The sequence below is a fragment of the Trichosurus vulpecula genome, chromosome 3, assembly GCF_011100635.1.
Source record: "Trichosurus vulpecula isolate mTriVul1 chromosome 3, mTriVul1.pri, whole genome shotgun sequence".
Taxonomy (NCBI): Eukaryota; Metazoa; Chordata; class Mammalia; order Diprotodontia; family Phalangeridae; genus Trichosurus; species Trichosurus vulpecula.
Genome location: NC_050575.1, coordinates 85,897,791 through 85,920,889, shown reverse-complemented (window position 1 = coordinate 85,920,889; position 23,099 = coordinate 85,897,791). Strand labels below are relative to the sequence as shown.

General features: G+C 41.3%; 2 protein-coding genes across 2 annotated transcripts in view; one reads left to right on the top strand and one right to left on the bottom strand.

The window, feature by feature from the left end:
• Positions 1–206: 206 nt before the first annotated feature.
• Positions 207–4,727, bottom strand: EFCAB9 (EF-hand calcium binding domain 9). Its single transcript, XM_036748467.1, has 4 exons — positions 4,592–4,727; positions 2,132–2,280; positions 1,587–1,763; positions 207–356 (listed from the first exon to the last, which is right to left on the bottom strand). Exons 1-4 carry the CDS (start codon positions 4,725–4,727, stop codon positions 207–209), a joined length of 612 nt encoding a protein of 203 aa, XP_036604362.1.
• Positions 4,728–7,897: 3,170 nt separating this feature from the next.
• The window catches only part of STK10 (serine/threonine kinase 10), a 129,700-nt gene continuing 114,498 nt past the window's right edge, over positions 7,898–23,099 (top strand). The window contains exon 1 of the mRNA XM_036750493.1: positions 7,898–8,596. Coding sequence (XP_036606388.1) covers positions 8,441–8,596 — 156 coding nt within the window. The 5' untranslated portion in view covers positions 7,898–8,440. The remainder of the gene's footprint in view (positions 8,597–23,099) is intronic.

The window sequence follows — 23,099 nt, the reverse complement described above, 5'->3', positions numbered from 1 at the left end:
TTCTAATCAGTATTGCACTACCTTGAGTAACCTCTGAGAGTTGAATTGCTCTGGGGTCAGAAACAATCCACAATTTTATGAACATGCCTATTGATTACTTGCACAAAAGTCTGACACCTCTCCCCCCCTCCGTAATATCTCATGGAAGAAATGAATTCTACATTTTCTACTTTGTAGATTCAATTTTATTTTAATAATAAAAGTATTCACTTCTTTGCTCTGTGGTCTTCTCTCCACCTTTCAAAGAGACTTTTCTGTTTCATGAGCAGATGTTTATGTCTCTCTAATTTCTGCCTCTCCTGATGTTTGTCAAGGCAGAAGATGGTGAACAACTTGAACTCTTTGTAATTGAGACGCTAGTATTTGAGAAAAACAAAAGAGTAATTTAGGAAAATTAAATATTACACTTTAAGAAGGCAAGGGGTGGTAGTTATTCCTCAAAAAAACCTGTGACTCTTCCAACAGAACCCAAAGTAGGAACTGGGAAACCTCAATATGTGACATGAGGACCAGAGGAAGAAACCTAGTCCTACCCTGTACCTCTCTGTGGGCTCTAGATTATAATAGGTGTTTCAACATTTGCGGCTCCTACATGTGCTTCACAAAGCCCCAGCCAGAGGTTTATTCCTACTGGCCGCTGCAACAGACTGGCTTCTCTTCTGTTGCTTAGACCTATAGGGAGCTTGGCAGCTAGGTGGCAGTGTGCATAGAATACCAGGCTGGAATCAGAAAACCTGAGTTCCAATGTGACCTCGGATGCTTCCCAGCTGTGTGACCCTGGACAAGTCATTCAACCTCTTTGCCTTAGTTTCTCCATCATTAAAATGGGAATAGCGATAGCACCTGCCTTCCAGGGTAGTTGTGAGGATCAGATGAGATATTTGTAAAAGCTTATTCCTTTTCTTTCGGGGGCGGGTGGGAAGAAGGCTTCTTTATCATATCCACACTTGAAAGTATCAAGTCTTAATTTCCATCTAGCACTTAATACCCTGTACAATATGGTCCCTGCCTATCCAGTGTTATCTTCTAATGCTTATATTGGCTGATCCAAATTGTCTCCGGTACACGCTCCTGCCTCTATATCTTTGCTTAGTCTTTTCTCATTGAGAATGCCTTGTTTTCTACCTGTCCAAGGCTCAGCTTAATTTCCTGTTTCTTTGTGAAGCTTTCACTGTCTTTTGACTGCTCCAAAACATTCCAATGCCTTACCTTTTTTGAATTCTGTTATACATATGGTTAGAGAACAAATGCTAAACTGTATGGTACTAATTCTTGGATTCACAATTGTGGAGCTGGAGGGGACCTTAGAGGTCATCTACTCCAACCATCTCATTTTGCAAATGAAGAAAGTGAAGCCCTGAGAGATTGTGATTTGTCCAAGGTCTTGTGTGTTAGTCTTTTTTAATTAGGTTATGGACAATTTCATTATTTTTTTTCAGATCCTCCATAGTGCTAAACACTTCCTTTTGGATATCTTTTCCATCCTTGAATATACCAAACTGCAACTCAGATTGTTGGAAGCTATATAGGGCATTCCTTAAGGAGGAGGGAGTATTGTGTCCCACCTTTGGAATTTATGAACTTACCTCATCACCTGTAACATCAAAGTTCTTGAAAATCTGTTTCATTTCCTGGTTCCTGAAATTGAAGAGGAATCGGAAGGCTTCGAACTGACTTAACTTAACCCTAAGCGCCCCCTCTCTGTCAAGCAGCTCAAACACAGGCCGGGAGTGTCGATAGATAAACCGCTCTTCCAAGTGATTCTGTTTAGAGAAAGATAAATATAAATTTCAAGTAGATACATCAGGTTAGTGAATGCCTTCTAGACATTAATTCAGGAACTTGACATTTCCATTGGTCTGTCCTTCCCAAGAGGGCAGGGAGGATTTGAAGGGGAAGAAGTTTCTTTAGTCTTTCTTGATTGTATAAGGGGTTCAAATCTATTTGGAAACATTTAAACAAGTCATCTAAGAGACAAGACTATTCCCTTTAATCTTTTTTTGAAATCATGATCAATGTAAGATAAATTTTGTTGGGGTCTAGATTCAGCAATACCTTAGCAAAATGGTGGTAGATGGGGTAAATTGTGGTAGGTGCTTTGGTATCTGTAATCAAAATGATTTTTACCTACCTCGTGTGACAATAAGACACAAACGAGCATGTAGAACTCATCAAAACCAATTTCTCCTGTGGCATCCCAATCCAGCATGTCAAACACTATCATAATTTGGTTCCTGCTCAAGTCAGTCACATGATGAAGAAAATGATAGAAGACCACATCTGAAGGAGAAAAGGACACCATATTTCTCTAGTGCTTACTCACATGCTATACTGTGATCCCTAAAAGCAATACTAAGACACTAAGTCTTCCAAGAAGGACATTAACATGGCAATAATCTTTCCTTGGATTTCTAGTGCACTTGGGATTCCTTCCAAGGGCTCAGGCTGTTTCCTTTGAAATCAGGAGAGCATGGCTCATGGAGTTTAGACATTTAGTTTGTCCTTATTTTACAGATGAGGAAAATGAGACCCAGATACTGACTTGCTCAAGATTGCATAAGTAATAATAAGGCTGAGGGTTTATGGGAGAACACAGGAAAAGTCACACAAGATGCATAGATGAGTTGCAGTGTGCAACAGTGGTGGGAATATGCACATTGATCAGAGATCCATCCTTTGTTAGAAAATAATGAAGCATTTAAGTATTTATTGAATACCTACAGTATGCCAGGGACTGAAAAATGGGAAGGATTCTTACACAAACCAATGTGTATGATGCAGGGATGTGTGCTTACATTTTAGTGGGATGGGTTGGGATAAAATGGTCAGCAGCTTCCAAATTATGTCAAATCTATTGGTAGGTCAGTTCCCAATGATTAGTGACCCCATTCTCCAGTTATATATATATATGAGATGGATGTTTATGATGTTATGGTTACTTATCTATTTACATATATATGGCAACCTATCTACAAAGCATCTCTAATGGTCATCCCCTGTGTTTCTGTATCACAGTATTTATAGCTGGAAAAAACCTTAGTCCCTTCACTGTATTTTACAAATGAGGAAGCTGAAGCTCAGAAAACTGAAGTGACTTGCTCAAAGTCATGGCTTGTTGAAATCTTGATTGGTCTGAAGTCTTATGATTATAGCTTGGAAGGATTCATGGTGGTCCAGCATTGGAAGTATCCTTATACCATCAAGGGTACTGACAACTCAAGTCAGGAGAAAGGGAATATGGTATCAGGGAAGTGGCAACCTAGTGGGAGAATTACCATATTTGAACTCGGGGCCTGGGGATTCAAATTGTAGTTCTTACCTGCTGGAGGCTTTCATCTAGATTTCTTGACATTGTGAAGGTACCAGTGGAATACATGGCTGTCCGTTGATTGGTCCTTTCTCAGTCATACATTTGTTGGTCTTTTGGTACATCCTATTTTACACTTCCTCCTGCCCCTGTGTCTGTACATTGCCCATTGTGTACTCTACAATGTTAATTTAATTCTTGGAGATTGTTATATTTCATTCTTTGAAATCAGAGAGCATTGCTGGAAGAATATTAATCTTTAAAAAGATAGGCCTTTGTTTCTGGGGTAGCTTGAGGTAGCACTGCACAGTTTTTCAAATGCAATCCATCCTGCTTTTTGCCTCCCGTTCAATTTTAGGTCTAGTTCATTGATTGTTTATAGTCCCTCCCCTCTCTCCCTCTCTCCCTTCCTCCCCTTGCCTCCTTTCCCTTCTTTCCTTCTTCCTTCCTATTCCTCTTTTCCTTCCTTCCTTCCTTCCTTCCTGCCTTCCTTTTCTTTCTCCTCCCTCCTTTCCCTCCCTCCTTCTTCCCCTTCCTTCTTTTTTTTCCCCTTCCTTCTTCTTCTTGCTCTGTTTTTTCCTCTTTCTTTCTCCCTCTCCTGTTTCCTCTCCTTTTCTCTCTATCCCATCCGTGCTAAAAATGCAGCAGCCACTCACGGACCCAATCCCACTGCTGATCTGCACAGGAGCTTTGACCTGCTCTCTTTCCCACCCAGGCTAGTTCACTCCTTAGGCAGCCTAGTGACCCTTTCAGTCTTGGGATTCACCATAGTGGTGCCAAATTTAATGTGAACACAATCTCCTTCAGCCCTATTGCAGCTCAGAACTCCTAAGTTCAAGCAGTCCACTAGCTTCAACTTCCCACAGGATCAAGTATTAGAGGCATACACAACCACATCTGACTATCTGTAGTGTTTTTCTAAGGTAGTTGTATTGTTGGTGGATGAGCTCTGTGGACAGTTAAACAATTGTATTATTATTATTATTATTTTTATCATTAGGCCAGGTCTTCTTCATCCACTTGGTTCTTCCATGTCTGGATAGTTAGGTCAAACTCTAGAATGATTGTGGTTCTCATATAGGTAATACTCAGGGACTTGAGGAAGTCAGAAAAATGTCATCTGCCAAAAGTATCTGGAGGATCTCATTATCTGCAGGGATCTCTCTTCCAATTGGACTCCATAAAGGCAGGTAACTTAATTTTAATATCTCTGCCTAGGCTTTCCACAGTTCTCTGAACCAAGTCATTATGTCTAAATGACTTAATGAAGTGGAAGGTACTTACCATTTAGAGCCTGCTTTCTGTGTACATCAAGAACTTGGAAATATTCCGACAGTGCCTTGACATTTCTCACTGATAGTAAACAGTATATCTTATCTAAGTAGAGGTACCACAGAAATGATCCTTGTTTCACTTTCATCTTGGCACTATTTGATTCTGTTTGCAGCTGGTCACTTAGGCAACATAGAATAGAGAACTCTGCCTTTGAGCTAGAATGATGACTTGGGTCTCAGAATTCTTATCATTGCTAAGGAATTGCCTTGGTTAAAATGTCAGAGGAAGTGGCTAATTCCTCAAACTACATACAAGTCCCTGACATACATACACATAGATACATACATGTGCATATATACATATATGGTTACGTACATCTCACTGTCCCTTAAGATTTAGCAAAGTTCAAGATACAATATAAAAAGGGATATTCCTGATTGAGTGGGGGAGGGGTGAGGTAGGGGAGATATCTCCTAAATCAATCCACAAGTTTATATTGAGCACCTGTAATGTGCAAAGTAATAAAAGCATAAATTAGAATGGAACCAATATATAGCTTTCTATGTAATGTGTCAAATGGAGTAAAATAGATATAAAAGATCCGGGGGAGGGATAGATTTCTTTGGGTCATGGTAGTCAGTGAATGAAACTTAAGGTGAGAAATCAAAAAGAATATTTAGGGGATAGTAAGCAAACTAGTTGGGCTGGGTTTGTGTAGGGGAGCAATTCAAAGTAAGACTGGAAAAGCTATGGAGGGTCTTGAATCCCAGGATAAAGGGTTTAACTTGTAGACACAGAAAAATCAACAACTATTTTCTACAAAGAGAAATGGCCAAAAAGCCAGATGCTTTGGGAGGATGATCCCCTGACAAGCAAAACCAAACCAAACTGGTGTTTTAGAAAGATGGTCCTGCCAACATAGCAGGATGGGGATAGGGGTGAGAGAGGAAGGGTGAAGTCATCAAGACCAATATTGGTCTACTTACTGAATGTAAATTATTAAAAGCCCTGCTTGGGGTGAAGATGTTTGATTTTTCTTTTTCTTTCTTTTTTTTAACAATCATAAACTTTTTTTAGTTTTCAATATTCGCTTTTTATTGTAATAGTATTTTATTTTTTCCAATTACATGTAAAGAAGGTTTTCAACGTTTATGGGATTTTGAATTCCTTCCCTCCTCTCACCCCTCCCCAAGACAGCAAGCAATCTGATATAGGTTATACATGTACAATCATATTAAACATATTTCCACATCACTCATGTTGTGAAAGCAGAATCAGAACAAAAGGAAAAAAACCAAGAGAAAGAAAAAATAACAAAAAAGGTGAAAACGGTATGCTTTGCTCTGCATTCAGACTCCGTAGTTCTTTCTCTAGATGTGGATGGCATTTTTCATCATGAATGTCTTTTGGAATTATCTTAGATCATTGTATTGCTGAGAAGAGCTAAATTTATCGTAGTTGATCATGGCACAATGTTGCTGTTACTGTGTCCAGTGTTCTCTTGGTTTTGCTCACTTCACTCAGCATCAGTTCATGTAAGTCCAGGTTTTTCTGAAATCTTCCTACACATCATTTCTTATAATACAATAGTATTCCATTACATTCATATACCATAACTTGTTTAGCCATTCCCCATCTGATGGGTATCCCCTCAATTTCCAATTCTTTGCCACCACAAAAAGGGCTGCTGTAAATATATTTGTACATGTGGGTCCTTTGGTGATAAGTTGATTCTTACTCCTGTGCTTCCACTATCCAAAGATCTGGGACCTATTTAGAATTTCACATAAGAATTCAATAAACCTTTCAAAGTCCTACGTATATGAAAAATACTGGGCAGCAAGAGAAAGGACTCTTAGTTTATCTTAGATAAGCTTTGGATTGGATTTCAAGAGGCTTTAAGAAAGCTACAGACTTGGAATTGAGCATAAGGAAGGGGGTAGTATAGAAACACTGAGAAATTTGTTACTGCTTGCAGTTGCTCTCATTATGACAACGGGAAAGGGCAGTTACCCACCAAATTCCTAGCCATTTGTGCAGCATTTTTAGGTGACCTGTGGCTTGGAGCCATTCGAGGTTCTAAAATATACACTTGGCCTTGTAAGACTGATTTGAGTTACCTTAGTTCCAATTAACTTTGGAATGGAGTCAGATGTGGGCAATTAGTAGAATGAGCCTTAAGTGAATCATCCACTATCATGGAAGGGTGCTCTTCTCACCTTCAGAGGACAGGAGAGAGAAAAAAAGAGAATAAAAGAATGAGAATGAATTATATAGTGGTCAGGGTCAATCTCAGGGTGGATAAATGCTATAGAGATGCTATATAAAAGCTATATAAATGAAAGGAAATAGGATAAAGAAACTTAGAACTGTCTCTGAGCTACTATTGTGACTAAGAGGTTGCTTGTAGATAATACAGGTAGAGAACTGGCCTCAGAATAAGAAAACACTTCAGGTCTTACCTCTGAGGAGAGGGTTATGAGACTCTAGACAAATTGCTTAAGCTCATTGCCTCTGGCAACTATAAATTGCAGAAGTTGCTTTTTGTATTGATGGTAGTTTCCTGTATGAGAGTTCCCTACATAGATGAAATTACTAGTCAGAACAAAATGGGGAGAGTCTTGCTTTTGTATTTCTACACTGCTTGGCCGTTAGTAAACATTTAATAAATGCTTTTAATTAAAAAACAAAAAAATGCACTAGGGGTTCAGTGACTGCTTCAATTTCCTTATTTGTAAATGAAGGGAGTTGGACTAGTGAATGTCTAGCCTTCCAGGAGAATGTTAGGTGGGTGGGGAGGTAGGTGCTTTTTAAAGACTAATGAACCATTTTCATCTTCTCCCTCTAAGGTCCCTGTTCTAAGCTTCCCCTAACATCATCCTCCCTTCTTCCACCCATGCCCTCGGGAATTTCATTCCACCACTCTATTACAATAGCTCATTTTTATTCCATTTGAAAATACAAAGGGTTGGCGGGACTTGGTCCAAATGACCTCCAAGTCCGTGTTCTGTGCTGTTGCAAGGGCTCACTTGTCAGAGTAACAAAAAGAAAGAAAACATAGTTTCCAGCTATTCCTAGTTGTGTGATTTCAGGGCAAGTTTCTTAATTTTTCGGGGCCTTAGTTTCCCCACCTGTAAAATGAATGGGAGAGTTGGACTTCAGGGCGACCAAGTTACAGCTCTAAATCTATGCTCATGTGACCCTAAGTTCTCCCAAACCAGCCCCTTTAAAAGAGGACGGCAGCCAACTACAGTGTCCAGAGGGCCCTGCGGCGAAGGGGCTGGGTCGATTGGCTCCTGCAGCCAATGGGAAGCTAGCGTGGCGCAGCTGGCCTCCCTGCAGGTGGAGTCGCGGGCTCCGGGACTCGGGTTAGGAATCTTCGAACTACCCCCTCTGGAGCTCGGCTTTTGGAGGTGTGCCGGGGTTGATACCGGTGTGTTGCTCCGGGAAGGGGAGCGTGCCGCATTTGCGCTTTTGGATTCGGAGACGAAATTGCAGCGGTTTGGAGATCACTTACAGGAGATAACGCTTCCATTGCCTGCTCTGTTCCGGGTGCTCCGAGTCCGAACCGCAGCCCTAGTCCTCTCCTGAGGCGCACTTGACTGTGGGTTCGCGAACCCTGAAGGGGTGGAAGAGAGGGGCTCGATCCCGGGAGGCGTGAGGTGCAAAGCGAGCTGGGCTGCGGTTCCTGATCGTACCACCTCCACTATCCTTCCTCAATCTGCTCTTGCCGCCGGGGTGCAGAGGCTGGCACCGCCCTGCGGAGCTGGGGGCCGGAGCCACCTCGCTTAGCCCCTAGCGGCGTCTAGGCGCCCTCGGCATCTCGCGCCCCCCTACCAGCTTGTTCCCAACTGAGCCATGGCTTTTGCCAATTTCCGCCGTATTCTAAGGCTGTCCACCTTCGAGAAGAGAAAATCCCGAGAATATGAGCACGTCCGTCGGGATCTAGACCCAAACGAAGTGTGGGAGATCGTTGGGGAGTTGGGCGATGGAGCCTTCGGTAAAGTTTACAAGGTGGGTGCGGGAGGCTGGGAAAGGGTGTGTTGGGCACCTCGGGGATACCACCGGGAATCGAGTTATGGGGTCCTGGAAATCTCCGCGCGGGGGCGGAAGGTGCGCACAGCTGTAACAGCCCGGCCAGGGCGCGGGGATTGTCGCAAGGTCTGCGGGCAGCTCCGAAAAATAGTTTGCAGAGCGAACTATGCATGGGGAGGCAAGGCGATGCCAAAGTAATTCAGGGCGATTCCCGGGGATGGGCTTCTGGTCTTGGGAAGGTCAGCTTTAGTCAAGGATCCTTCCCTGCTCCAGCTACCTTTGAGTAAAGTCTACGAGGGATGGGGAAGACTCAGAAAAAAGGGACTTGAAGCGACGCGTCCACTCTGGAAGCAAGTCCCCTCCCATCCAACCCCCGCCCCCCGTCCTTACTGTAGTTTGGGGCTCAGTAGAGAGGGGGTGGGGAGGGAAAGAAATGAGGTTCTAAGTATTAGCTCTAAAATCAAGTTGAAAGGAAACAGGGTACAGGAAGTCTGATCCCCTAAAGCTGACCCTGGGGACCAACTGTCTAGAAGCTGCTATTGTGACCGAGAAGGTTGTTTGCAGACCTATGATCTGGGTTTTAGGTTGAGCTAGTGAGTTGGTCCCAGGTGATGAATTGGCCTTGTCCTAATCATAGTCCCTTAGACTTTTCCCACTCAGAATAAAATCTGGGGACTTTTGAGATTACTTGGTTGATTCAGCTTAGTTGAATTCAATACGAAGATATCTCCTTCACTTTACAGTTGAGAAGAATAAGGCTTGCCTTAATTTCTTATCCAGTAACTAACCTAAGATCACAGTTAGTTGAAACTTCAGCTACTTGTAATAGTTTATGGGATATTGGAGTTCTGAATGGTCTTGCCCTGGGCGTTCCGCAGAGGACAGCTGCCTCCTCCTGAACCAAAAGAAATGATTAGGCTTGGGATGATGAGGATCTGAGTCACAAGTCGGTACTCAGAATTCATTTACAATCTATTGGCTGCATGGCGGGTACACTCTCCTTTCTCACTTCAAAGGAGTTGGAGTTGAGAGGAAAAATGATGAGGCAAAGAAATGAGTAGCTACTCGAAGTGCTCTATGCTTACCCCAATGTAGATGGCCTAGAATGGACTTTAGTTGCTGATGTCTCCTTGCCCAAGGATTCCCCTGTTCTGTATTCATTTCTAGGTAGGTCAACCAAATTCCCCTACTGTCTGCTAGGCCAGGCACCCTTAATGGAGTTGAGGATGCAAAGAAAGACAAGGATGTAATAGTCTTTGCCCTCAGGGAGCTTACATTCTCTTGGAGGATTACATTCTATTGGGGATGTACATATAGAATTGTATAGAAAATTAATACTAGTTAATATGTTCTGGAAGGGGAAATGCTAAAGCTCTAGCACTCAGGAAAGGCTTTATGTAGAAGGTGGCACTTAAGCAGAGCTTTGAAAGAAACTAAGAATTCTCAGAAACAGAAAAAGGACATCTTCCCAGACATGGGAGTCGCCTGTGCAAAGACACGAAGACAGGCTATGGAATGTTGCCTATGTGAGGAAAAGCAAGACCAATTTGGTTTGACCATAGCACCTATGAAGAAGAGTAATGTATAAAATGGCTAGCAAGATGAATTGGAGCTAGGTGGTAAAGGGCCTTTAATGCCAAACAGAGGAGTCTGTGCTTGGACTCTAGAGGCAACGGGGAGCCATGAGAATTTATTGAGTGGAGGAGTCACATGGTCAGACCTTCTTCCTTCCTAGTATCTTGCTCATTTTTTAAACTCTAGCATCACATGACTCCTTTAGCTGATGGGTGTCAGTGGCTGCTGCCTAGTTTTTAAAAAATACCCTTCAGGTGGTTACTTCCTCTAAGTGGAAGATCGACCCTGCATGTGTCTGCCATCTAGAGACGACTTGTTTAAACCAGTCCTGCCTTAATGATCCTCACTTGCGTAGTTTGTTTCCAGGCAATCCTAAAATGTTAGAGCTAGAAGGAACTTCAGAGGTTATCTGGTCTAACCTTCCCACTCTGCATAGGAATCTCTTCTACACCATTCTCAACAAATGCCTTCCAGCATCTATTTGCAGGCTTCCTGTGATAGGGAGTTCACTATCTTAGAAGGCAGCCCAGTACATTGCTGGACAGGTGAATTCCTTAGGAAGTTTGTTTTTTAAGTTGAGCTGAATCCTGCTTTCCTGGGTCTTCTAACTGTTGTCCTTATGTCTTTTCTCCAGAGTAGTATAAAATGTCAAGTTCCTTTAAAAAGACAAACAAAAAACCCAGCCTTTCAAAGAGATAAGAGGTATTTTTAGCTAGCCCCCTATGGTGTTCAATATGATTATAAATAGATATTTGAAAAAAAATCCATTTCTGTGTTTTCTTGACCATGGACGTTAAATTCATGCCAAGATGTGGCAGGTGTATTTCCATTTCCCTCCCTGAAAATTGTCATAGATTTTGAAGCAAAAGGGAATGCAATCCAAATCCCTTATAATATAGATAAGGAAATTGAGACCCAGAGAGGTTGTGACTTGAGTGGGGTCACACAGGTTACCGAAGTGTACAGCCTTGACTTGAACCCAAGATCTCTAGTTCCAAATTCAGTGTTTTTAAAATTTTTAATTTTATTTCCCCCCACCCCCACCATGTTGCCCATATGAGCAGCTGAGTAATATGCCCTTTTTTTAGTTTGGGGGCAATTCACAACTCCTCCATAGAGTTCTTAAAGATAACTTCTAGTGGCTTTCCACCGGCTGCTGCCACTTCCTTAAACATCCTGTAGATCAGAGCCAAACTAACATTTTGAAGTGATCCTTAAGTAGGAATTCTTCCCTACTCAAGTGTGGTAATGGCAGCACCGGGAGTCAAATTGTGGCCGACCTCTCAGTGAAAACAAGAGTTTAAAAAAATAAAAGTTTTAAAAGCCTCTGCCTTTCCAGGGTTATCTAACAAGAGTTTTTCTTCTTTGTCTAATAAAGAAGAAGCCTTTTCCTTTACCCTTCTCTTCTGCCCAATATTTTTAAAGCATGTTTTTCAACTTCCTTTTATGTTTGACTACTAGAGGCGTCTGACTTTCATGTGCTACTTCCCCACCCCCCCACCCCCTCCGGAAAAAGGATCTGTACAAAGGCAGTAACCTTATTTCCTTTAAACAAAATGTATTTTTTCAAACAGAAGGCCACACCATTTAAATAAGCTCCTGACAATTCAAAAATAAAGTGTATTTGAGTTCTCTGGGAGATTGTAGTTGGTTAAGGCTTTAGAATTTCAGTAAGGTCTGAAGAACCGACTTTTCCACTTGGAGGACTGAGCCCTTTGCTCCAGGTCCATGTCTGTACCAGGGAAATAGCTATAACCCAAGCCAAGCTGATTTGAAGAGAGTTAAATAGCTACCTTTCCCTTTCTCCCTTCCCCCACCCCCAGAGTGGCCTGAATCTCCAGATGCCCCAGTAACCTCTGGGCTGAGAATAAAACTTGGAAGGTCTTTCAGTTCATAGCCCTCATGATCCTGGAATGGGTGATACAAGGATTCTCTCTGTGCTGTCTCTGTAAATGTTTGTACTGTATGATCAGGCGTGCTCTGTACTGGAGGCTGGCTCATGGGTGGCTGCCTGTCCCTATTGGAGGCTGTTTGACACCACTGTCACATCTCCTTTTATAGTAAAGTGGGATCATAGATACACAGTTGGAAGGGTCATATAGTACATACCCTCCCATTTTACCGATAAGGAAATTGAGGCACAGAGAGGCTAAGTGCCCATGGTCACAAAGGTAATAAGTGGCAGAATTAGGATTCAAACTAAGGACATTTGACACAAGACCCAGTACTCTTTCCGCTGCCCTGGGATTTCCCAGTAATCCCAGAAACAACAGAACTGTTAGTATCAGCTGCTCACCCTCAGTGCACTGTGATGTATTCCCTCAGGGTAGCTAATGGCATGTTGGCCCAAAGGACCCTACTGATCAAGGCTAGGGTGCTGAGTTCCATCAGTAGAATTAGGAAATGCCAGGGGTACTTGGAGATCTGAGGCACAGGGGAGGAAAGAAGGAAGAAAGAAAAGGGGAGATGGGAAGGAAGAAAGGAATGGAAAAGAGGAGAAAGAATCATATAGAGGAAGGAGAAAAAAAAGCTATGCATTTGTCAAGGAAGGGCTACCAGCAGGTAACGGGGGCGTGGGGGGGGGGCGGTCCCAGGCCCGGTCCGGTCCCTGCCTGCCTGCCCCTGGACTCCTGTGTTCTGTGCCTAAAGCACTTCTAATAATCTTAGAGCACTTCTCATACTCATACTCATTCAGTGACCACACCCCACCTCCGACCCTCAGCTCTGCCCTGGGCCCCACGGGCAGAACCTTGCACCAGAGAGGAGGTGTAGGGTAGCCACAGCAGCAGAGGAAGTGGTGATATCTGCTGAGGTAGCAAAGGAAGTAGGCAAGGGAAGCTGGATGGTGGGGCCCCTGGTTGCTATGAAACCAAAGAGGTACACTATCTATCTATTCTATGCTTCTCTCATGTCTCACAAATATACTGATGCTGCTGGCCTAGTGCTATAGAGGTAGAGGGAAGTTGCACTAACACTAGAGTAAATAGCCCAGGGGACTGGAGAAATGAGGAGAGGTGTTGTAGGCTAGGGGATTTTTTCCAAAGATTGAGGCCTTCTTTCTTCTCAAAAAATTTTTTTTAATTTTAGAACTAACAAACAACCAGACAAAACGAGCATCATATGCTTATACATTGTCTTATGTAGAGTTCGCATTTATTTTATAATTTAAAATAAATTCAACATATGACTTCCAGTGCTGTCCTGCTTGTCTGTGATTCTTTCTGAACTGTCTTCTTTTTTGTGCATTTTAAAAAATGCTCCAATATACTTTTTGCTTTTCTTTTTGGATACTCCAAAGTAAAAAAACAAAATGCCCAAACAAATGCCCTTGTAACAAATATTGTTGTTCAGTCATCTCTCAGTCATGTCCGATTCTTGGTGACCCCATTTGAGGTTTTCCTGGCCAGGATGGTGTAGTGGTTTGCCGTTTCCTTCTCTAACTCATTTTATAGATGAGGAAACTGAGGCAAACAGGGTTAAATGGCTTGCCCAGGATCACACAGCTAAGAAGTGTCTGAGGCCAGATTTAAACTTAGGAAAATGAGTCTTTCTGACTCTAGGCCTGGTGCTCTATCCACTGCACTCTTCCCCTCTCCCTCGCCCCCTGCCTTTGTAACATACAGACAGTCAAGAAAAGCATTCCCACACTGACCATGTCCTTCTGAAACTTGAGTCCATCACTTCTCCAACATCATCAGTCTTCTGGAATCCACATTGGTCATTGCATTTATCAGAGTTCTTAAGTTTTTCAAAGTTGTTTTTCAGTCAATGTTATTATTATTGTATAAATTCATCTGTCTCCTAGTTCTGCATAGATCATTTTGTAACAGTTCATAGAGGTCTCCGAAGCATCATCCCTTTTATCATTTCTTAGAGCACAATGATATTACATCATATTCCTATGCCATAATTGAGTCAGCCATTCCCCAATTGATGGGCACTCTGCTGCTCTCCAGTTCTTTGGTATCACAAGAACTTCTCTAGATATTTTTGTATCTATGGATGCCGTTCTTCTTTCTTTGTTCTCTTTAGGGGTTCTCTTGTTCAGAGCTCCTTCATATACTTTCGAGCTGGAATTGACTTTAGAAGTCATCTAGTTTAACCTCTTTGTTGTAAAGATATAGAAACTGAAGCCCCTATAAGGAAAAGGACTTGTTCGAGGTTATATAGCTGAGTTAGGACCTGAACCCAGGGCATGGTGCTATGGGGAATACCAAGGAAGACAAAAATAATTCCTGCCCTCAAGGAGGTCACATTCTTTCGGAGGAGTCAGCATGTTAATATCTGGTTCTGTACAAGATAAATACAGATTAGATGAAAGGTAATCTCAGAGGGGAAGACACTAACAATGAGGGAGTGTGGAGAGAAGACCGAGAGGGAGACTTTGTAAACTGAGAAAGTGCTAGATCAGTGTTACAGTTGTTGGGAAGAAAGTGCTTTTATAAACCTTAAAGGGATAAGGACTGCACCTGTGATTTCATTGCTTTATGGAGCTCCCATAGAAGGGGACTCCTTCTACCAATGCAGGTTGGCCCTTTCTCTATAACTTTTCTCTGTCTTAGTTGCCTGGAGCAGGGGCCCTCAAACATTTTGTGCTCAGGACCCCTTTTACATTCTTTTTAAAAATTATTTATTTTTAATTTGTGAAATAAAACAAACGTTTCTATAACATAGTCAAAAAAGATAATTGTGCATGAAACTGCAAATCTATTATGTACAATTTGCTATTCCTTTTAAATATGCAATAAAGTTATCATGTAAATTTCTTTTTTTCCCTTTTTTCTTCCCTTCATTCCCCACCCTCCCCGCCCATGGCCACCATTAGATACCTTTACACTCTTAAAAATTATTGAATTCCCCCCCCCCCACACACACAGAAGGGCTTCTGCTTATGTGGGCAGTGCCTATCATACTGACCATAATAGAAATTAAAATGACTTAGTATTGTTATGAAAATAATTTTGACCTCATGGACTCCATGAGTCTTGGGTACCCCAAGGGGTTTCCAGATTATGTTTTAAGAACCACTAGCCTAGAGTACTGAAAGAATAAAAGAGTTTGATTGGGGTCATACTGCCAGTATGTGTCATGATTTAAACATAGTTTTTCTAGGATGTCTCTCTATTCGTTATCCTAGTGCTTGTCAACCTTTTTGATCTTAGGACTCCTTCACACTCTTAAAAATCACTGAAGACCCTTCCAAAGAGCTTTTGTTTGTATGATTTACATCAAGCAATATTTGCTGTATTAGAAATTAAAACTGATAAAGTTTTAAAAATACTAAAAAAAGTCAACTACTTAATGTAAATAACATTTTTTTCATGAAACTTTAGTGAGAAAAGTGGCAGTTTTACATATTTTTGCAGATTTCTTTAATGTCTGACTTAATAGAAGAAAGCTTGATTCTCACATCTGCTTCTATCTGTTGCAATATGTTGTGGTTGAAGCATATGAAAAAAAACAGGCCTCACGTAAATATGTAGTTGGAAAAGGGAGGAGTGTTTTAATTGCATTTTCAGATAATTGTGGCTATTCTTTTTTGATATACCAAAGCTGGGGGAGGGGCAGTTTCTTAAAGATAACTTGGAATATGGAATCTGAAACTACATCAATGAACTTTTCATACTGTTATATTAAAAAAACATTGGTCTATCTTGTACTTTGAATGGATCATTTAGCCACGTGTAATTTTGTAATATCATGTATTCGTCTTTGGAAAATATTGGTTCATTGGTTATTAACATCTATAAAGCTGAGGGAAAGATAGCTTTTATCAATTTTCTTATTTTCAATTTTGCCCCATTTCTTTGGAGTAAATTTCTCCTTTTTGTGAATCAGAGAACCCCCTAATATGTTAGTTTCATCTTTTTCACCATCTTTGCATGTCTCTAGGTTGAGGAAATGAGTCTTCTAATCTTTCTTTTTAAGGCATTGATCCATCCTTAACTACAAAGAAAACATAAGTAAATTTTATTTTAGAGTAAACTATCATTAAACTCTAATATGAATTTTAGATAAAATTTAAACATTTAGAAATGTATTTGAAAAATATTGTTGCAAAATAAAACAACAAAATATACTTCTTGTGTTTTCACATAGCACAAGGAAAACTTTGGAATTCAAAGTAACAATCTACTGGTTGATAATGTTACAGAGACTATAATGAGCATAACCAGAGATAGCTAGTACAAGTACAGTAGAAGTATTGAGAACTTATTGAATTAATCTCTAAAAACAGATGTATTTACGCGCTAAACCTACTACCTTAAGAAATTCTAGAAAACACAAGAATACATAAGCGCACATTGCATTACCTATCAGAATGAAATTGTCATCACAGGTCATGTAGCCTCTGGAAAACTTCATTGTACATTCGTGTAAGAGAGAATGAGAATGAAAACAACAAATAACAGTTTAGTATGATTGTGAGAGATCTCAAATGTCATTGCAGACAATGACTGCAGCCATTAAATTAAAAGATGCTTGCTCCTTGGAAGGAAAGCTATGGCAAATCTGGACAGCATACTAAAAAGCAGAGACATCACCCTGATGACAAAGGTCCGTATAGTCAAAGCTATGGTCTTTCCAGTAGCAAGGTATGATGGCGAGAGCTGGGTTATAAGGAAAGCTGAGCGTGGAATCGACCTTCAAATGGTAGAAAAGACTTTTGAGAGTCTCTTGGAAAGCAAGGAGTTCAAATCAGGCAATACTTAAGGACATTAATTTAGACTCTTCACTGGAAGGTCAGATACTGAAGCTGAAGCTTAAATACCTTGGCCACATACTGAGAAGACAGGACTCATTGGAAAAGACCCCCCTTGTTGGGAAAGATTGAAGGCAAAAGGGGAAGATGACGGCAGAGGATGAGATGGGTCATGAAGGCAATGAACACGAATGTAGTCAGACTTCAGGAGATAGTGGAGGGTAGAAGGGCCTGGTGTGCGATGGTCCATGAGGTCACAAAGTGTCAAACACAACTAAATGGCTGAACAACAACAATAAAAATCATCATGAAAATGTTTTGATTTTGCAGACACACTGAATAGGTGTCTGACTCTGAGGGATCCGTCGGACCACACACTTTGAGAATTGCTGCACTACTCCATGCTACCTGTGACCTTAAAGAGTTATAAATGTGAATTTTTTTTGTCAGTCATCATCATCTGACTTTCTACTTTAATGTTTCTATTCTAAGATCAATTGCTTCTTTTCTTTTTTGCTTTGTCTTTTTATATGCTCTTCTCTTTTTCTATTTCTCCATTATCTACTCTCTCCCTTTTCTACATAAGACAAAAACCAAACAAAAATTCATTTCTGGTTGCCAGCTCAAAGACAGTAGCATATACAAGAATACTAAATTGATCACAGGACAAAGATGCAGACACAGAAGGAACCTCAGAGGTCATCCAGTGACCTTATTGTACAGATGAGGAAACCAAGGCCCAGAGAAATGAAGTGATTCACCCAGGGTTACACAGGGAATTAGTGTCAGAGGTAGAATTTGATCTTAGGATCTCTGCCTCCAAATACAGTGATCTTTCCACTGCAACCTGAGGTAGTGAGTCAATCATTTGGTCAATAAGCATTTATATGTTTTACTATGGTACCAGGCTGGGGATATAAAGAAAGGCGCATTCTTTTTTTTTTTTTGTGTGTGAATATACATTTTTATTTTTATTTTTTTATTTAATTTTCAGCATTGATTTTCACAAGAGTTTGAATTAAAAATTTTCTCCCCATTTCTACCCTCCCCCCCACTCCAAGATGGCATATATTCTGGTTGCCCTGTTCCCCAGTCAGCCCTCCCTTCTGTCACCCCACTCCCTTCCCATCCCCTTTTCCCTTCCTTTCTTGTAGGGCAAGATAAATTTATATGCCCCATTGCCTGTGTATCTTATTTTCTAGTTGCATGCAGAAACTTTTTTTTTGTTTTTGAACATCTGTTTTTAAAACTTTGAGTTCCAAATTCTCTCCCCTCTTCCCTTCCCACCCACCCTCCCTAAGAAGGCAAGCAATTCAGCATAGGCCGCATGCGTATAATTATGTATAACCCTTCCATAATACTCATGTTGTGAAAGACTAACTATATTTTGCTCCTTCCTAACCCATCCCCCTTTATTGAATTTTCTCCCTTGGCCCTGTCCCCTTTCGAAAGTGTTTGTTTTTGATTACCTCCACCCCCATCTGCCCTCCCTTCTATCATCTCCCCTTTTTTTAATCTTCTTCCTCCTTTTTTCCTGTGGAGTATGAGTATGTACGGTATTCCCTCCTCAGGTCAAATTTGATGAGAGCAAGATTCACTCATTCCCCCTCACCTGCCTTCTCTTCTCTTCCTATAGAACTGCTTTTTCTTGACACTTTTATGTGAGATAATTTACCCCATTCTATCTCTCCCTATCTCCCTCTCTCAATATATTCCTCTCTCATCCCTTAATTTGATTTTATTTCTTTTAGATATCTTCCCTTCATCTTCAACTCACTCTGTGCCTGCTTTCTCTCTCTATATCTACCTATCTATCTATCTATATCTGTATATCTATATGTCTATATATATATACACACACATATATATACATATATACACACTCACATATACATATATATATATATATGCATATTCCCTTCAGCTACCCTAATACTGAGGTCTCATGAATCATACACATCATCTTTCCATGTAGGAATGTAAACAAAACAGTTCAACTTTAGTAAGTCCCTTGCAATTTCTTTTTCTTGTTCTTTTTCTTGATTTCCTTTTCATGCTTCTCTTGATTCTTGTGTTTGAGAGTCAAATTTTTTATTCAGCTCTGGTCTTTTCACTGAGAAAACTTGAAAGTCCTCTATTTTATTAAAAATCCATATTTTGCCTTGGAGCATGATACTCAGTTTTGCTGGGTAGGTGATTCTTGGTTTTAATCCTAGCTCCATTGATCTCTGGAATATGATATTCCCAGTCCTTCGATCCCTTAATGTAGAAGCTGCTAGATCTTGGGTTATTCTGATTATGTTTCCACAATACTCAAATTGTTTCTTTCTGGCTGCTTGCAGTATTTCCTCCTTGATCTGGGAGCTCTGGAATCTGGCAACAATATTCCTAGGAGATTTCTTTTTGGGATCTATTTGAGGAGGCGATTGGTAGATTCTTTCAATTTCTATTTTGCCCTGTGGCTCTAGAACATCAGGGCAGTTCTCCTTGATAATTTCTTGAAAGATGATATCTAGGGTCTTTTTTTGATCGTGGCTTTCAGGTAGTCCAACAATTTTTAAATTATCTCTCCTGGATCTATTTTCCAGGTCAGTGGTTTTTCCAATGAGATATTTCACATTGTCTTCCATTTTTTCATTCCTTTGGTTCTGTTTGATAGTATCTTGATTTCTCATCAAGTCACTAGCTTCCACTTGCTCCAATCTAATTTTTAAGGTAGTATTTTCTTCAGCGGTCTTTTGGACCTCCTTTTCCATTTGGCTAATTCTGCTTTTCAAGGCATTCTTCTCCTCATTGGCTTTTTGGAGCTGTTTTGCCATTTGAGTTAGTCTATTTTTTAAGGTGCTGTTTTCTTCAGTATATTTTTCAGTATTTTTTGGGTCTCCTTTAGCAAGTCATTGACTTGTTTTTCATGGTTTTCTCGCATCCTTCTCATTTCTCTTCCCAATTTTTCCTCTATTTCTCTAACTTGCTTTTCCAAATCCTTTTTAAGCTCTTCCATGGTTTGAGACCAGTTCATGTTTTTCTTGGAGGCTTTTGTTGTAGGCTCTTTGACTTTGTTGACTTCTTCTGGCTGTATGTTTTGGTCTTCTTTGTCACCAAAGAAAGATTCCAGAGTCTGAGACTGAATCTGGGTGCATTTTCACTGCCTGGCCATATTGCCAGCCAACTAACTTGACCCTTGAGTTTTTCAGCGGGGTATGACTGCTTGTAGAGTTAAGAGAGCTATGTTCCAAGCCTGGGGGGATGCGCCAGCTCTGCCACACCAACACTCCTCCTTCCCTAAGAACCACCAACCCGGACTGGATTTCGATCTTCAGCAGACTCTTCACTCCTGCTCTGATCCACCACTTAATTCCTCCCACCAGGTGGGCCTGGGGTGGGAAGCAACTGCAGCTCTAGTTCTGTAGCTGCCCCACCTCCTCTGCCCCCGGGGTGGTGGCCAAACCCTTGAACTCCTTTATAAACTCAGTCCCCAGCAACTTTTCCCACTAACCTTCTCTGTTGTCTTTGGTGTTTGTGGGTTGAGAAGTCTGGTAACTGCTGCAGCTCACTGATTCAGGGCACTAGTGCCCGCTCTGCCTGGCTCCTGGTCTGGTTGGTCTGCGCCGCCCATGCTGGGCTCTGCTCCGCTCAGCTCCCAGCTCCATGTGGGATAGACCTCATCCAGAGACCATCCAGGCTGTCCTGGGCTGGAGCCCTGCTTCCCTCTGCTATTTTCTGGGTTCTGCAGTTCTAGAATTTGTTCAGAGCCATTTTTTATAGGTTTTTGGAGGGACTCAGCAGGGAGCTCACACTAGTCCCTGCTGTCCAGCTGCCATCTTGGCTCCGCCCCCCAAGAAAGGCACATTTTAAAGGGGAAACACCATATATAAAATAGGTACATACAAGATAGAATAGGTGGAGGGTAATCTGTAAGGGGGAGCAGGAAGGATGGAGAAAGGCCTCCTGCAGAACATGGTATTTGAGCTGAGTTGGAGGAAGCCAGAGAAGGTGAGAAGCAGAGGGGAGGAGGGAGAGCAGCTTGGAAGGCATGGAGGCCAGAGATGGAATGCTGTGTTTGGGAAACATCAAGGAAGCCAGTGATGTTGGTTGGTACAGATGGGGGCAGGTGGGGGGAGAAAGTATAAGAAGACTGGAGGGGTAGGAAGGGGCCAACTTGTGACAAACTCTAAGTAATAGGGAGTCACTGGTTCTTCTTGAGCAGGTAGAGGTCTGATAGGTCACTTAATGTCTGTCTGGCCGATAAAAAGTTAAACTTAGCATCACACAAAGCCTCCCTACTGCATATCGCTCCCCATTCCACTTTCTGGCAGTCCTCTGTTTACCACTGTCTCTGAAGGGGAGGTTAGTTTAAATAACAACAACAAAACCACACCAAACCTCTCCTGTGATCCTTGCCTGGAGATATGGGCTGACTGGCTGTTTGAAGATGGCAGTGCTACCCTGTGCACCCTATGGGCGGTCACTGCCTGCAGTCAGTGTTTCTTCCCACCCCTTAGTACAGGTGGGACTTTCCATTTGACACTGACATTTTCCAGGGTGGAGATACATAGTTCTAGACAGAACAAGCACTCCCATTTCTGTCAGTTTACAGAATACTTTCCTCACATCAATCTTATGAGGTAGGTAGTACAAATGCTCTCCACCCCACTTTACCAATGAGGAAGTTGCTGAGGATGAGGCTCAGAGTGGTTAAATGATTTGCCTGAGTTCATGAAATTAGTAAAAAGCAGAGTAAGGATTTCTGATTCCAAGCATCTCTCATTTGGCCTGATTTTAGCACTATTTGGGGATTGTTTGATAATCCCCTAAATTCTTGATTTGCCAAGAACACTTGCGACTCTGATTTTGTTATTGTTGAGTCGTTTGAGCCATGTGCAATTCTTTGTAACCCCATTTGGGTTTTCTTGATAAAGATACTGGAGTGGTTTGCCATTTCCTTCTCCAGCTCATTTTACAGATGAAGAAACGGAGACAAACAGGGTTAAGTGACTTGCCCAGTGTCACACAGCTAGTAAGTGTTTGAGCCCGTTTGAGCTCGGGAAGATGAGTCTTCCTGGTTCAAGGCCTGGCACTCTATCCGTTGTACTGCTTAGCTGCCGAGTACATCTCTGATATACACGTCAATTCTGTTAGCTCTTTTCCCTATTCTCCTTCTTGAAAGGCCTTTCTCTTTTCTTAGAAGGTATTCCAATTCTCAGTGTTTATCTCCCTCTGTTCCTGTTGCAGAAACCAAAGTTATGACTCTCACCCAAGCACCCAAACCCTAGGTCCTTTTGACTTTCTTTCAGTGACCTTTGTATTGGATGCTTGTGTTTTAGATAGTCTGGATCCTTTAAAAAAAAAAAAAGATACGTACCCTTAATACCTTCACTTTTATTTCTTGTATGTTAATTTCTGCTTCCCTTATAACAAAGAAAATTAGTTAATTAAAAACAACCAGTGCAATGAACGACAACTTGGTCTGACAGTATATACTCTATTCTGCCCTCCCAGCTGAGAGCAGGGAAATGTTTAATTGTCAGTTGGTTCTTCAATTACATGATATTTCATTTACATTTTTGCATATATATGATGGTTTATATATGTACATATTTGTATATATGGTTTATCCTATTTTGTACCATTTTGTTTAAATCTCCCCATGTTTCTCTGAATTTCTCATATTTGTCATTTTTCTTAATGCACAATAATATCTCCTTATGTTCCCGGTATGTTTGTTCAGCCATTCCACAACTGGCGGATACCCACTCTGTTTTCAACTCTTTGCTACCACAAAAAGTGTTGCTATTAATGTTTTACTATGTATCAGATCTTCCTTGGTGCTTTTTTTTTTTACTCTCTTGGGATCTGTGTCTTACAGTGAGATTACTGGCTCAAAGTGTACAAAGAATTTAGCCACATTTCTTTCATAGTTCCTAATTATTTGCCGGAACAGCTGGACCAATTCATAATTTCACCAGAACTAGGGTTCTCTTTTGCTTTCTCCCTTGTCTTTTGGACCGATCTCTCCCTCACTTCTAGAGAGACAGTTCTTTAGAGAGTATCTTGACATGTTTCAGGAAGACCTAAGTTTAGATCAGACTTACTAGCTCTGTGACCCTGGGCAAGTCACTTAACCTCAGTCTGCTTCAGTTTCCACATCTGTAAAATGAAAGCCCTTTTTCCAGAGAGACTTGTAGCCTAATTAAGAAGATAAGA

Bases quoted from the DNA above. Each gene is read 5' to 3' on its own strand.
- EFCAB9 (XM_036748467.1), bottom strand. From the start codon at position 4,727: ATGAAAGTGAAACAAGGATCATTTCTGTGGTACCTCTACTTAGATAAG. The intron at 1,764-2,131 runs GTAGGTAAAAAT...TTCTCTAAACAG, and splicing joins GTGTCTTATTGTCACACGAG to AATCACTTGGAAGAGCGGTT. The intron at 357-1,586 runs GTAAGTTCATAA...CTCAAATACTAG, and splicing joins TTGATGTTACAGGTGATGAG to CGTCTCAATTACAAAGAGTT.